The sequence below is a fragment of the Lactuca sativa genome, chromosome 4 (assembly GCF_002870075.4).
Source record: "Lactuca sativa cultivar Salinas chromosome 4, Lsat_Salinas_v11, whole genome shotgun sequence".
Taxonomy (NCBI): Eukaryota; Viridiplantae; Streptophyta; class Magnoliopsida; order Asterales; family Asteraceae; genus Lactuca; species Lactuca sativa.
In genome coordinates this window covers 132,360,684-132,375,859 of record NC_056626.2, presented here as the reverse complement: position 1 = coordinate 132,375,859, position 15,176 = coordinate 132,360,684, and the positions used below count along the sequence as shown (strand labels likewise).

At 36.3% G+C, this 15,176-nt stretch overlaps 1 protein-coding gene across 1 annotated transcript; it reads left to right on the top strand.

The window, feature by feature from the left end:
- Positions 1–3,477: 3,477 nt before the first annotated feature.
- LOC111898732 (BTB/POZ and TAZ domain-containing protein 1) lies at positions 3,478–5,768 on the top strand. The gene is made up of 5 exons (XM_023894600.3): positions 3,478–3,694; positions 3,928–4,061; positions 4,361–4,664; positions 4,834–5,153; positions 5,485–5,768. The coding sequence occupies exons 1-5, from the start codon at positions 3,575–3,577 to the stop codon at positions 5,657–5,659; spliced, it is 1,053 nt and encodes a 350-aa protein (XP_023750368.1). The 5' UTR covers positions 3,478–3,574; the 3' UTR covers positions 5,660–5,768.
- Positions 5,769–15,176: the final 9,408 nt, after the last annotated feature.

Sequence of the window (15,176 nt, the reverse complement as noted above, 5' to 3'; positions counted from 1 at the left end):
ATCATAGTAAAATTTTCATATTTAAAACCATTTTGATAATCCATAAATGATTCAAAACATTGTTCTAAAAGCCATAATCGTTAATCAGAGTATCCCAACATCAGTTATCAATAAAATATCCAAGGATGATGTACACAATCATGCATTCGCCTTGCCCCGATCATCAGATGTACCTGAAACCATGAAATCAAACTATAAGCCAAGGCTTAGTGAGTTTCCCTTAAAGTACCCCACACAACCAAAATAGATAACAACATGCATAAATGAGCCTTCATCCTGACTAGACCACCACACATGGCCTACAACCTATCCGGACCGCTCTCCGGGCCTTTGGCATGACTGGACTGCCTCGTAGGGCCTACAGCCTATTCGAACCTCCCTAAGGATATCTTGGCCTTCAACACAAATCATGACTGTCCCAACCTAATAAAACCATAACATATCGACATATACACTAACAACCAATAACCAACAAGTACAGGTAATTATACATATCTACCAGTCTAACATATAACCAACAAACACAAGTAATCATACAGATCTACCAGTTTATCATATAACCAACATAACATCATCTAATATACCAGGATAAATAATCCAGTGGGCCGACATTAGTGTCATTGACCTACAAGTACAGTGATAAAAACTCACATGAACTACCCATCAGAAGCTCAACCTCCACCTCAAAAACGGAAAAGCCAACCCAAGCTTCCTAAAGTCGAATCGAAACAAATCCTTAATTAAATACTCAATTCTACCCAAGTTTGACCAAGGCTCAAACTGGTAAAAAAAGTCAACGGTCAAAGCTAAGTCAAAATTTCCAACAACAGTTCTCCACGTCGTAGCCTTCCTTGGCCATGTCGTTGGCCCTAAATGCCAAAATAGTTGTTGACTCCCCAGTCGCCACATCGTGGCAGCCTAATGCCACACCATGGGGACCGATCTAAACAGCTCAAATGAACTTAATCCATTTTCTTCCGATTTCAAGAGCTCCATAGCCATATCTGAATCCTTTCGAATGTCATAATAGAACTTTATCCATTAGGAAGGTCCAAACCACCAAGATCTAGACTTTAAGTCTCAAAGGGGCCCAAAAATGCATTTTTCTCAACTTAATCCATTAAGTCCAAGTCTTCCACTTCCATATTTGAATCACTCAGGTGTCTAGAGGGATAAAGTTTCCAGCTTTATCCATAAAAATGCCTCAGTCATTCATGATCAAACTTTAATACACCAAAATGGCCTAAAGGACCAAGATAACTTGCATGTCTAAAAGGGAAGGCAAAAGATCATAACTTTCTTAGTCCATGAGGTCCAAGAAACATTTCAAACTGATCAAAAGATGTTGGAGTCCACTTAACTCCAAGATCACCCATAAATGGACAAAAAGTGCCAAAACCACCAAATGACAAGATCTAAAGAACTATATAGTAAGATTGGAACTTTATACTTAAAATAGTCTTGAAATGAAGTGTATTTTGACGGATCCAAACTTGATGCATCATTCCTTGCAACCAAAATAACCTTCTTGATCTTCAAAATTCATCAAAATAACCTAAAAAGCACCCAAAAGAGGAGAGAATAGAGAGGAGAAGCTTAAATCTTTAAGGTGGAGGCTAGGGTTTCTCCTAAGGGGTCCTAGAGGTGGTGGAGGCTACTAAAATGCCAAAAAAATGTGGAATATTAAGCTTAAATACGTTGAAAACCCTAAAAGAATCATGGGCTTGGGCCTGACTGATCGCCATGTCGTGGGTCTGATCCCAATGTTGTAGACATGACTTTTCACCTAAATCCACCTCAACTTCAAACAATTATAACTTCTTCATTTCAACTTCGTTTACGGCGATCTTTACATCCACGGAAAGGTATTGACGAGCCCCACACTTCTATATAGTTAATTGTAGCTTAACACATGTCAAACTAAAAACCATAATCCATGCAATAAGCCTAACATATAAGTTTTCTCATTTTACCCATTTGGCTCCAAAACACAACACAATGGCTTAGACCATATAACCAATATTATCAACATCTAATAAGGTCTAAACCATATTCCTTTGAAAACAAAGATCTTTAATCGGTCTATTTATTGCCTATAATCTCAAAATAAGAAATTTTTTGAAATTGGATGATACACTCCACTCACACCCATCCCCACCTATCAAATATTTAATTTTAAAAATACATTTAACATAGTTTTTAAGGGCAAAATTTATTTATAAACTATTTGAATAATATAAAAATGTATTTTGGATTCAATAAGCTAATACAAAAGGTTATTTCCTACGAATATTAGTACACAAGGACTATTTTTGTATTTTACTATTACACGGTGACCTTTTTTATAGTTTTTACTAATCTGGTATTACAATCTCTATATTTCATGCTTTTGCTCAGGGACCATTTCTGTAATTTTGTCTATTTTATGCAAAATATTCGGACACATGGACCTCTTCTGTAATTTTATTACGACATGAAGACCATTTTTAGAATTCTTTAAATTAATAACATAGGGACCGGTTCTGTAATTATTGCATCAGAACTTTAGTTGGACGTGTCCTTAATAACAACTCACAATATTTTCTAATTATATATATAGGAAATATGTTAGATATTGTATTGTTTTAAATAACAAAAATTGGTAAATGAAAAATATAGAAAATAAACATCCAAACTTGTTTTTTAATTTCTAAATTGAAAAATAAAAAACTCATCCAGTTTTAATCAAACACGTTTTAAAAGATTTTATGCTAAAATTTGAAAATGAAAGTTCTAAATCTTCTTTTAAAAATCTTTTACAGGAAACCAAAACAATTTTCTACAATTTCATTGTCGAAAATTTTCTACTTTTTAGTAAACTTTTCTAACAGGAATGCAAAGTTAGAAAATAGTTTTCCAATATTTAATAATTATTTAAAAAACAATGTTTTCCATGTCTCCATTTTATGTTATTTCAACATGGATATGTATTTTCTATCGGTTTTCATTTTCAATTTTAGTATAAAATTTAGAAAGCTCATTTTGTTAAACTTGACCGAGTTTTCTTTTTTCAGTTCAGCAAAATTAAAAAATATGTTTAGATATGTATTTCTTACAAGAAAATTAAAAAACTTTTTAGCTATATATTTTGCAATACATAGTTCAAATACTTATCACACCCAAAACATCAAGAATGTTTCGAAATTGATCTCATATGGGCCTTAGGATGATTTGATGTAAGTTATTCACATGGTTTATCATTTTTTAAAGATACACAAGGATTATTGTTATAAGAAAATAAGGAAAAGGTCTAAAATATGGAAGGAAAAAAAAGTTCCCTCATTTTCATTGATGTCTGGTTTTTGGTTAATATACTAAAAAAAATTCTGAAAGGACTAAATTTGAATGGCTGTAAATAGTTTAAGGGCCGAACTTGTACTTTGAGATCTTTTAAACATGGTTGGCTTTGAGCTGTCTATAAAATCAGACATCCTAGGCCTGAATCTAACACATCGGCGAAAAGTTTGGACTACTCCCTATACTTTCATACCAATTTAAACGAAAAACGATAGTAAACGACTGATTTTCCAGCAAGATGTGTAAAAGACCGGCATCTCCTACAGACTCCGACAATGCTTCCGGTGAACCCACGGATACCTATATCCAAATTCTAACTTCTGGTGGTCGAAGGATTCCGGCGCATGCTAACATTCTGGTAATCACTCATTCATGGAAGATCGAAAATGTTGTCGCACCAAAAAGCCCATAAAATAAAGTTGAAGACAAACAGTCAATCGGAAAAGCCTCTAACTAAACCCGGCGATATGATTTTCACGGGAACAGTTGTCGTTTTTCCGGTTGATTTGTATGTCTTTTGCATTCATTCAAGTTGTGAGATTCAATAATCTTACGATATTAATTTGTGATTTGTTTGCTATGTGCATTCAGGCATCAGCTTCGACGGTGTTGAAAAGCATAATCGATAAACCGAGAAAGCATCGGAGCTCCGAGAAGACTGTTCCCATACTCGGCGTTCCGTGTGACGCCGTCGAGGTGTTCGTCGGATTCCTTTATTCAAACAAGTTAGTTCCCAACCACAAGCCAACCATTTTATTCGTATATTATATATTTATTATTTATTATTCGTATATTATATTGTTATAATCGTTTTTCTGTTATTTCAAAGATTTATTTAAATGTTAACAGTGGAATAAAATGATATTTATTAATAAACATCTGCACCGTCCATTCTTCATGGCACATCTGGCACCACTTCTAATGTAAACTGACAGTTATCCCTTTCCGCCGAGCACCGCCAGTAATTTAAAATGCAACGCCGCCGGTAACTTTTTTTAATCGTTCGAAACGCCATCGTTTTCAGGTGCACGGAAGACGACATGGAGAAATTCGGGATTCATCTATTGGCGCTTTCTCATGTCTACCTGGTCCCACAACTGAAATCGCGTTGTAGCAAAGCCTTAATCGAACGGTTAACAATTGAGAACGTAGTTGATGTTCTTCAACTTGCGAGACTCTGCGATGCACCTGATCTTTACCTCAAATGTGTGAAACTCGTGTCTAATAGCTTCAAAGCCGTTGAGAAAACTGAAGGCTGGAAGTTTCTTCAAACCAATGATCCTTTCCTTGAGCTCGAAATCCTTCAGGTCATCGATGAATCTGAATCGGTGAGTATTCTCTTAAAACTATTCAAGAAACAATTTAAGAACAGAGTGTAATTTCTTCTTAAGTGGTCTTAATAAAAAAAAAAAAAAAAGGTTTAGCTATCCAACAATCAAAGATTGTTAAAAAATTGATTTCTGTCTGATTATTGATTCGGATTAAAATAATGTGCAGTTGAGGAAGAGAAGCAGGAAGCGTAGGAAAGAACAGAACTTGTATATTCAATTGAGTGAAGCCATGGATTGTTTAGAACATATTTGCACAGAAGGGTGCATAAGTGTAGGACCATGCAACAAAGAACCCACCAAAAACATGTCTCCATGTAGCAAATTCTCAACATGTCAAGGGTTGCAGCTCTCGATTCAACATGTGGCAAACTGTAAGAAGAGAGTGAATGGAGGGTGTATTAGGTGCAAAAGGATGTGGCAACTTTTCAAACTCCATTCTTCCATCTGCGAACTATCTGATTCAACTTGTAAAGTTCCCCTTTGCAGGTAACCATAACCATAGTTTTCTTTCAAAATTTTACATAAATTATAATGGGTCGGGTAGATTTGACACGGACCGGGTACCCGTGTACCGGATTTGGGTTCTAGAAGACAGGTGTTTAACATGTGAAGAGTAGTTGAGAAAGTTGCAATAATTTTGGTAGACAAAAGCATTATGTGCAATAATTTTCCGCATAAAAGACACGATATATAAATCAAAATAAATTCAATATGCCTTTTTTTTTAACAATGTTTGACAATAAATCACTTTGTTACCATACTTTAAAATAGTGTAATAACCATTTACTGATTTTTTTATAAATGTATTTTTTTTCAGGCCATTAAAGGCACAAAATATGAAAAACAAGAAGGAAGAGGGAAGATGGGAGTTATTGGTTAGAAAGGTGACCTTGGCAAAAGCCACATCTTCCTTGTTATTGCCGAAAAAGAAAAGGAACGAAAAGGATCCAACACCAAAAAATGATTATGGCATTAGAAATTTAGTTTGTTAATTATAATATAAGAAAACAAAATAGTTGTTTGATTCTTTTTCTTTCTATGAGGAAATAGCAAAGCATGTGTATTGTGTATTGTGTGGAATATCATAGAAATTTATGTATATTTTATCTTTTTGTTTTTTATTCAATAGATTGGTTGGTCATAAATGGTGTTAGGGGGAGGACCCTTGTACACATAATATGGTTACCATTTGGACGTTTAATTAGACCTGCACAAAAGGACTAGCTTTGGACTGAACCGGGAAAAAGATTGAGAGCGGACCAGTCTAAAACAAGACTAGACCGGAAAAAATTTCGGTCCTAAAAAAGGCCGGAGCGAAAAAAGACCGACTAAAGATCGTCTGAGACCAGTCCCAAAAAAGATCGGACCATTTCGAGACCGAAACAAGATCGACCCGACATTAGTCTGAGACCGATCTAAAAAAACCGCTAGCCAAAATAAATATATCATTTTTGTGTTAATTACACAATTTTTAATCTCACACTGATCTAACTTCATTTTTTTCTTTTATTAAATTTTAGTGTATCATTTTAAATAAAGTTTAATCTACCATTTTGTTGTTAATCACACATTTGTTTAGGGAAAAACTCGAAACTGAAACTAAAAAAAACCAACAAATACCAAAACTGACCCGAAAATCGAACCGAAAACAGCGCACGGTAAGACCACGAAACCGACCGGAAAAGGCCGAGACCGGTCCCAAAACAAATCGGACCAAAAGAGAACGGTCTGAAAAAAGACCGGACCGAAAAAAAAAAACGGACGGCTCCGAAACCAACCATAAAAAGACCGGACTGTTTCGAAAACGACCCGATACTGATCTAGGACCGTAAGTGTGTAGGTCTACGTTCAATACCAATAAACATTTTTTTTAATAATTGTTGTTCATACAATGGAACGTAACATCTTTTGTTTTGTTATTTTTTTTTCTATGGTTTTGTTAACTTTTAGGTTTACATATGGCTTGAAGTTATGTATTTTGCAATATAAAGATTGAAATTGATTGTACCTATAAAAATTTAACATAATTAGTTAATTACTTTGACTTTTATGCATAATTGCATAAATTAATATTATATTAGGTGGGATTTGTGGTTGTACGTGTTGTTTTAGTGAAATGAATTCTCAGATGTTTTTTGTTTAATTCTTTATCCTTTGTATTAGGCATGTTTCTATATATTATTAATTATTAACCTTTGTTTGGAAACTTGTTATGAGTCCATGAATAATAGGCTTGTTGTTTTGATTGGTAGCCATCAAAATTTATCCTGCATCTTCATCAATTTTGTAACATCCCCACGCATCGTCGATTTTAATAATATCTAGTCGACCTCCTTGTGGGGTTTCGCAAGGATTTCCATTCAGTTGGCGTGTGTTTTGATTGCTCTTATACTATTACATCTACTTGTCCATGTTTGGTAGATATTTCCAACAAATAGTATCATAAATGAGTTCTTGAAACCTACTAAAATTTTCATCGACATTCACATTCTTGAAAGCTGCAAATGTTTCCATCAATTGACTTTCCCGTAAACATGCAAAGATAGTTGATATTCTCCTACACCTACAAATGTATCATCGATTTGATCTAAACTAGCAAAAGGGTTTCAAATCAATTTATTTTTAACCCGTTTGTAACGCATGGTTCCTGGTATGCATTTAATTTATAATTTATTCATGTTTACAGAGCAACTTGGCGAATTGGAAGCCCCAAACTCGTCGAGTAGAGATTATTAGGACCGCGTGATTTAAGTAACCTACCCGACGAGTTGAGAGGCCTCAACTTGACGAGTAGACCAGCTGGGACGAAACCCTAATTTCCAGAGTTTTGCACCCTATTTAAAGGACTTAACCTCTTCCCACCAGCCCTCATCAGCCTCCCTGAAACCCTAGATCTGAGGAAAGGGCTAAATAGACTAGAAATGCGAGGAACTCGGCGAGTTCATAGAGGGACTCGACGTGTTTGGTCGATCATTCCCAATTCTGTTTATGGAACTCGGCGAGTCCACGAGGGGACTCGATGATTTGTACCAGGAAAGTCTCGTTTCTATTGAAAGGAGGAATTCGACGAGTTAGAGGAAAACTCGACGAGTAAGATCCCGATTTCACAATTCTGTGATTCATGGGAACTCGACGAGTTGAAAGGTAAAATCGACAAGTTGATTCAACTCGGAGTGTTGACTTTGACTTTGACTTGACTAGAGTTGACCCTTAAGGGTTATGAGTATGGAGGTATCTAAGGGGTTGTTTTGGTTCAGGGAGTGAGTAGAGCTGATTCCGGGCAGAGACGTTTCAGCTATCATCCGACAGTGAGGTGAGTTTCCTTCTGATTTGAACGGGTCGAAGGCACCAAGGCCGACTCGTATATGTTATGTGTATTGATTAGTAGCTGAGTGTGGGCGAGGCCCGTATCTCATAGGTAGTGGAATGTGGGCGAGGCCCGTACCTCATTGCATTATTTGAGTAGGGATACATAATTGATTGATAGATTTGGTTATACTTGTTGTTTGCATGATACTTGTATGTATGATTAGTAGTTGAGTGTGGGCGAGATCTGTATCTCATAGATAGTTGAGTGTGGGCGAGGCCCGTATCTCATAGTTAGCGGAGTGTGGGGGAGGCCCATATCTCCTAGTTAGCGGAGTGTGGGCAAGGCCCATATCTCCTAGTTAGCTGAGTGTGGGCTGGGCCCGTATCTCCTAGTAGCATGATTATGTGTCTGATATGTGGTAGTTTGGGGAAAATTCACTAAGCTTCGTGCTTACAGTTTTCAGTTTTGGTTTCAAATACTTCTGATAGCAAAGGGAAGAGCTCAGGATGGTTGCATTACACACACCACTATGTTTAGCCTGGGATGTTCACTCTAATGTATTGATATGATACTCTGATTTGATACTATGACTTATGTTTTTGGATGGAATGATTTTGATAACTATGGTTTGTTTAATAAATAAAAAATGAAATTTTTGGTCATGATTTTTAGGATGTTACACCGTTAAGCTGATATTCGACAATGACGTCTCTGAAATATTACCTTCCACTACTAGATCGAGATACAATTTTCTCATTATGACGAATCAAGATGCGAGCGCTATTCAATCAAGAAATTTATGATGATATGTCACACCCCAAAACCAGAACGGCGGAAATGTTCTGGGGTGGATGACGTCATGTCAAGTATCACAACACATGAATATAGTAATCAAAGTACAACAAAACATTACATTAATAGTAATAATTTTACATGGATACATTACATGGTATCAAAGTAATACAAGCGAAATATATAAAGTGCAGCAAGGTACTTAAGCCATCTTCATCAGCAGCTTCGGGGATGTACCTGTCTAATTGCTGACCTGAGATTACAAGTTATTTGAAAAGCGAGTATCAACATTTTTACAAATGCTGGTGAGTCAATAAGTATTTAGTGTCATTTAATCAAATAACTTTATAAAGTAGTAGTTTAAGTGTTTTCTGTGTATTAGTGTTCTTTCCAGAAAATCCTATATTTTCTTTAATAAATGCAGCCTTCTACCAAGACTGGTCAGTGTAATGTAGTAAAAAGTAGTTTTCCCTTAATTGCTATTTTTATCAAAACATTGAATTTGATTACTAAAGAAAGCAACAAACGGCAGGGAAATAACATATGCCTCAGCAGTGAGGACTGCTGACTAAGGCAAAGGAATCATAGACTCCAGGAAAGTATCGAATGAACAACACGCCTGGCTCCGTTTATCGAGTAGAGACACAGACCCCAGAAGGTACCAAATGAAAAGTACGACTGGTAAGGTCCAAAACAGTGAATTACAGACCGCAGACGGTATCAAAAGAAAGATACATCTAGCAAGGTCAAAACAGCGAAAACAGACCGCAGACGATACCAAATGAAAAGTATATCTCACAAGGTCAAAAACAGAGACTACAGACCCCCAGATAGTATCGTAGGAAAGATACGTCTAGCAAGGTCAAGACAGGGACTACAGACCCCAGATAGTATCATAGGAAAGATACGTCTAGCAAGGTCAAGACAGAGACTACAGACCCCAGGCAGTATCAAATGAAAGATACGTCTAGCAAGGTCAAGACAGGGACTACAGACCCCATATAGTATCATAGGAAAGATACGTCTAGCAAGGTCAAGATAGAGACTACAGACCCCAGGCAGTATCAAATGAAAGATACATCTAGCAAGGTCAAAACAGTGCGACTCTGAAAGGTGACATCAGCATACAGTGTAAATTGCTGACGAAAATTCCGTTACCTTAAAGCCATAAATTATAAGGCAACCCAGGATACTCGTAACCATACTGACTAGAGTTCCAGACGCCCTACAAGCATCTATATAATGTGACATTTGTCACCCCATTGGATTGGTGGGCCGTGGACTGTAGCTAGCAGTCAGGGTACGGGGTTGTCAATCCCGTATAGGCCTATACACACAATGTCCGCTCTCCCTACAGGAGACTCTGGTTACCGACTAGACGACGGAGAAGGCCGCATCCCGAAGATGCATCCCAAATAGAGGGTAGTGTGTTTCTTGAGGGGAGTGGGTTTCTAATGCAAGTGATATACTAGAGGTAGAGACTTCCAAACAGTGGGTAGTGTGTTTCTAAAGTAAATGTAGAATAGAGGTAGAGACTCTTAACTGACTTGACTAGAGAATTTCCTGTATGTCCATACTCATATACATAGTATTTAACTAATGGACCAAACGACCTTCGGACGGCTACCCGATCCCACCAGACCACATCTCAACGAAGAAAAGGAAATAGGGCCGACGAGCCTTCCTAAGTCTTTCAATCATTACTTATATATACCTATATAAGCACGGACATACATCTAACTATGACTAAGTGCGTTTCAAGTAGAAGTGATCCTTGTGAAGTAGTAGCGCCTAACAAGTGAAGTAAAAGCGTTCGCAAGTGAAGTAGAAGTGTCGAATAAGTATAAGCGTATCACAAGACAGTGACGACAATAATTGAAACGAGGGTGTGTCAAGTATAAGTGAAATAGAGTCGATATCAAGTATAAGTGAAGTAGAGTTGTTATCAAGTATAAGCGAAGAAGAATCGTATCACTAAGTAAGAGCGTGAATAAGTATAAGCGTCATCAGGTATAAGCGACTATCAGTATAAGTGGAAGCATTACAGAGTAGGAATATGAAATAAGTATAAGCGAACCAGCAATAACTTCTCATAAAAATATACGTAAAAAGGAATCTTAATGATAAGCCTTTACGAACAGAAAATTTCACACTTTGTATTCTTTTGTAAAATATGTTTGAAAATCTTGGAAAATCTTTCACAAACCAGTTTAGAATGAATTTAGTTCAAAAGGTATAAGTAAGAGTTTTAAAACAATTGAAGAAGCGTTAAAGCGTCCTACTCGGTAAAAACAGTGTATAGTGGCAAAATCTTGTGCATGCGGGTTATCAATCACATGTGATTGATATGATAACTGGCATGTTTAACTTGTAATCCCCCCCTATAAAACATTTAAAAGCATTGAAAAGGTTCATTCAGGGGTATGAACTCACCTGGTGTAAGTAGGTCCGACGAAAGTGCCGTTTGGGCGTTCAGGGTCACGCAAGGACTTGAACACACACAAGGACCTATTTTAACATATGATAACATATGTTCACATACAGTTAGCATATAATATACTAATTAAACAATTATATACACTCAAAGGAGTGGAAAACACTTTTGGTTGAGTGTTTGGGGTCCCGGGTAGTGTTTAAGGGTGCTAAGGGTCTCCTATCAGTTGTGGAACTTTGCTAAACTCAAATATCAAGTGTGTGAATGGATTTAAAGCATCAACATGGACCAAACAAGGAGTTTACGGCCCAACCTAAGGGAGTTTACGGCCGTAAACTCCCAAGGTCAATTTCTTGGGTGTTTGATGCTTCTAGCTTGTTCATAGAATTATTCCAAGCACTTTTCCTAAAAGGTATGAGTGGGTTTGAGGCCTCTAAGGGTACTTTATAGGAGTTTACGGCCTATGGACACTCCCATGGGAGTTTACGGCCGTAAACTCTCAATCTTTGAGTTTAGTGAAGTTTTAAGCCCCTATTGCCTTCCTAGAATTTCCTTATGAAGTTTGATGCTATTTTGGGTGATTAAAACCAACATTTGAGGGGGTTTTGGGGAGTTTACGGCCTAGATAAATGCTTGGGCCGTAAACTCCAAGAAATCCCTCATTTTCCTTGTGTTTAAGCCCTTAAATCCTTCCTAGCATTTTATAGAGATAGCCTATGGTCATTTGGGGGGCAAAAACTAACTTTTGGGCATGATTTAGGGTGTTTACGGCCTTTTGGGCATGATTTAGGGTGTTTACGGCCTTGACCATTGTCTGGGCCGTAAACTCCTTTCTTTAAATCATTTTGGAGTGTTTCAAGGGTCTAAAATCAAGAGGATAAGTCCCTAAATTATGTAGTAAGCCCTAGGATGAGTTTGGGAGTGTTTTTGGGACCTTTAAACAAGATTTTGAGGAGTTTATGGCCTAAGATTGTGATTGGGCCGTAAACTCTTGTTTGAGTCCTAAATCCATGCATTTTAGTGTTTAAACACCCCTAGGCTATATCCCCTAATTATTTCCAAGCTTATGGACAAGTTTAGAGGCATGTTTGGCACCATTTTAGGGGTTTACGGCCCTAGAATGTTCCTGGGCCGTAAACTCCTTATACTATGCCTTCTTGGATGATTTTTGGGCTATAAACATAAATCAATACGTTTAGAATGAGCTAGGGTAAGCGGACTTACAATTTGGGAGCGTTTAGTTACGAATTCGGGGCGAAAACGGGTCTAGAGAGAGAGAGTGTAAAAAGTCTCCAATGGACTCCACTCACTCTTATATAGGTTTCACAGTCGGGGATCAGTGGAATTTTACCCGATACTGCCGTTAAACGGGGCTTTTGGTCGCACCCGATTTAGTGGTCGTAACACAAAACTTGACATTTTCCAGCTTAATGGAAATGTGTGTCATGTGTTTCTATTCCCTTTTGTCACGACTTAACGGCATATTAATTAAGAGCAAATGGAATGTTTATTAAATTGACGCCCTCTAATTAACGGAACTTTTTATACAGTGGATTATTCCGTTAACGGTAACGGGGTAATGTAATGGGACAACTTGGGTTGTCACATGATATACTGGATGCGTTCAAAAACAAAAGACAAACTAATTTAATTGAGAAAACTATGAAGAAAGATCTTAAAGCCCTTGCCTAAATTCAAGTATATTCTCATAACAACATTCTACAAGAGATTCTAAAAGAGAAGGAGGTAATTATCCTTTCGCTCAAACTTGAATCCATATGCATGAAAAAAATATCATACCAATAAAATACATATAAAGCAGAAGTCGTTTTTGCAGACGTCTATAGAGGAAATTTAATAAATCATTTTTTGAGTTTAAGGAAATTGTTTCTGACTTGGTAACCATATAAGTAAAGTACGACGATGAAGAGTTGGGGTTTGTTATAGGGTTTAGGTCATTTTTAGTTATTGAACTTTTCTGGATGTTTTATTTTGGTCATTATATGTAACGCCCAATATTTCAGATAAATTCCTTAGTTATTAATTTCACATTTATTTTGCTTAAGGACCTTGTATGTTGGGCGTACATGACGTACACTGGGCGTACCTCGATGGATGTTAGACACGGGGTTAACCCCCTGGTACACTGGGCGTACGTGAGTCAGGGGCAAACCCTAACATCCATACATTGATAATGCAAGTATTACATTGTTTACAAACTATGTTTGTTCAAAAGTTAAATACAAATAACTGAAAAGTGGAAAACATGAAATGACGACGTTGGCCCTCAAGAAGGGTTGAATACCTGTCTATTGGTTTCCTAAGAATACAAGTGATTTTAAAAAGTGTCAACTATAAAGTTGGTGAGTTCATAAGCATTTTGTATGAAAAAGGTTTGTAACTGTTTTGCGAAAACAGGTTTCGTATACTTTCAGAAAATCTAATATTTTCTTTAATAAGAACTATAATTGTATGTAATTCCTTTGTATATTTTCCTTGTAAAGTAATAATGGATGTTATCAGAAAATTCGATATTTTCTTAAATATGAACTGTATTTGTAAGTGATTCCTTTGTATCTTTTCCATCTAAAGTAAAAAGGTATGTTACCAGAAAATCCAATATTTTCTTAAATATGAACTGTAGTCTTAAACCCTAAGACCAAGATGTAAGTGAATGATGTACTGAAAATAGTATATAGTTTCGTTTCTTTTAATAAAACTAATGAAGTATAAGCTTCCCGTAAATCAAATAGTTTCGCTAATCCTTATGTGAGTTCTTATAACCATGCTAATATGATTGATATGCCTGAAACGACGTTCTTCAGGCGTCGGAGTCGGTAAGACATTTGTCACCCTAGACTTGCCGGTCTAACTGTAGTGAACAACTGAGGTGTGGGGTTGTCAATCCTGTATAGATCTATACACAACGGTCTCGTTCTCCCTCAAGGAGACTCTGGTTATAATGCAAGACTTAAGGTGTACGCTAGGTAGGTACGGTGAAGGAACGTCTCACAAGAGCATTAACAGATTTACATGAACTATGACTCATTTTTCTTGTAAATGACAAAATTATACCTTTAAGTAATTATATGTTTCTTTCGTAATGATAGTGTAGTGTTTGTGACTCCCAAGCTATACCAATTATAGTTTATTATGTTTGTTTGTCAAGACAATTTATATAATCATATATATAAATACATATAAGTTAACATGTCTAGATGTTTTAAAATAATATATCATATAAAGTTACATCTAACACAAGTATAAGAACTTTTAGTATGATAAAGACAATTTCTAGTTTTTGACTTTTCTGTCCATGTTCTTTGAAAAATTATAGAAAACTCATCGTAAGTCGAAATTTGGATCCGTAAACGCTCAGAGCTTAGAAAATGAGTCTACTTTGTCCATAATATTTTTCCCTGGCCTTAAGTGGTTCCTAACCAGAGTGAAAATATTCATTTTTACAGTCTGGTCCAAAAATGTTCTGAAATGATAGGCAGTTTTGTAAAAATCACCATAAATTGTAGAAAAATCGTATGAACGCGTGCGAGTAGTCCTTAAAAATGTATAGACCTGAAATATTTTCCTATTGAACAGTTTTGAAATATATTAAGTTTAAGAAGAGTAAAACAGACCGTGAACAGATCACAATTTTTCTGTAAAAAACTGATTTTTAAGCTTAGATATGTTTTAGTGACCTAACTTGTGTTTTTAGTTTACAAAGCCATTAGATCATCCAAATAGGATTTATTTACTTGTATTCTCCTCCCCCCCACCCTCTTAAAACTTGGAAAAAATTGAAAATGAAGGGGTATGAACTCACCTTGAGTGAATTTCTTAGGGGATAAAGAGATGAAGATGAAGATCCTCAAGATGAGACACTTGAAGATGGTTGAAGAACACTTGAAGATGATATTACCCTATGGATAATAACACATATAAATGTGTGTAAATGTAAAAAAAACTAGTTTGA

What these genes read in the sequence shown, in the direction of transcription:
- LOC111898732 (XM_023894600.3), top strand. Translation starts at nt 3,575, where the DNA reads ATGTGTAAAAGACCGGCATCTCCTACAGACTCCGACAATGCTTCCGGT. An exon ending in CGGCGCATGCTAACATTCTG is followed by an intron (nt 3,695 to 3,927) that starts GTAATCACTCAT and finishes ATGTGCATTCAG; the next exon opens with GCATCAGCTTCGACGGTGTT. An exon ending in GGATTCCTTTATTCAAACAA is followed by an intron (nt 4,062 to 4,360) that starts GTTAGTTCCCAA and finishes CATCGTTTTCAG; the next exon opens with GTGCACGGAAGACGACATGG.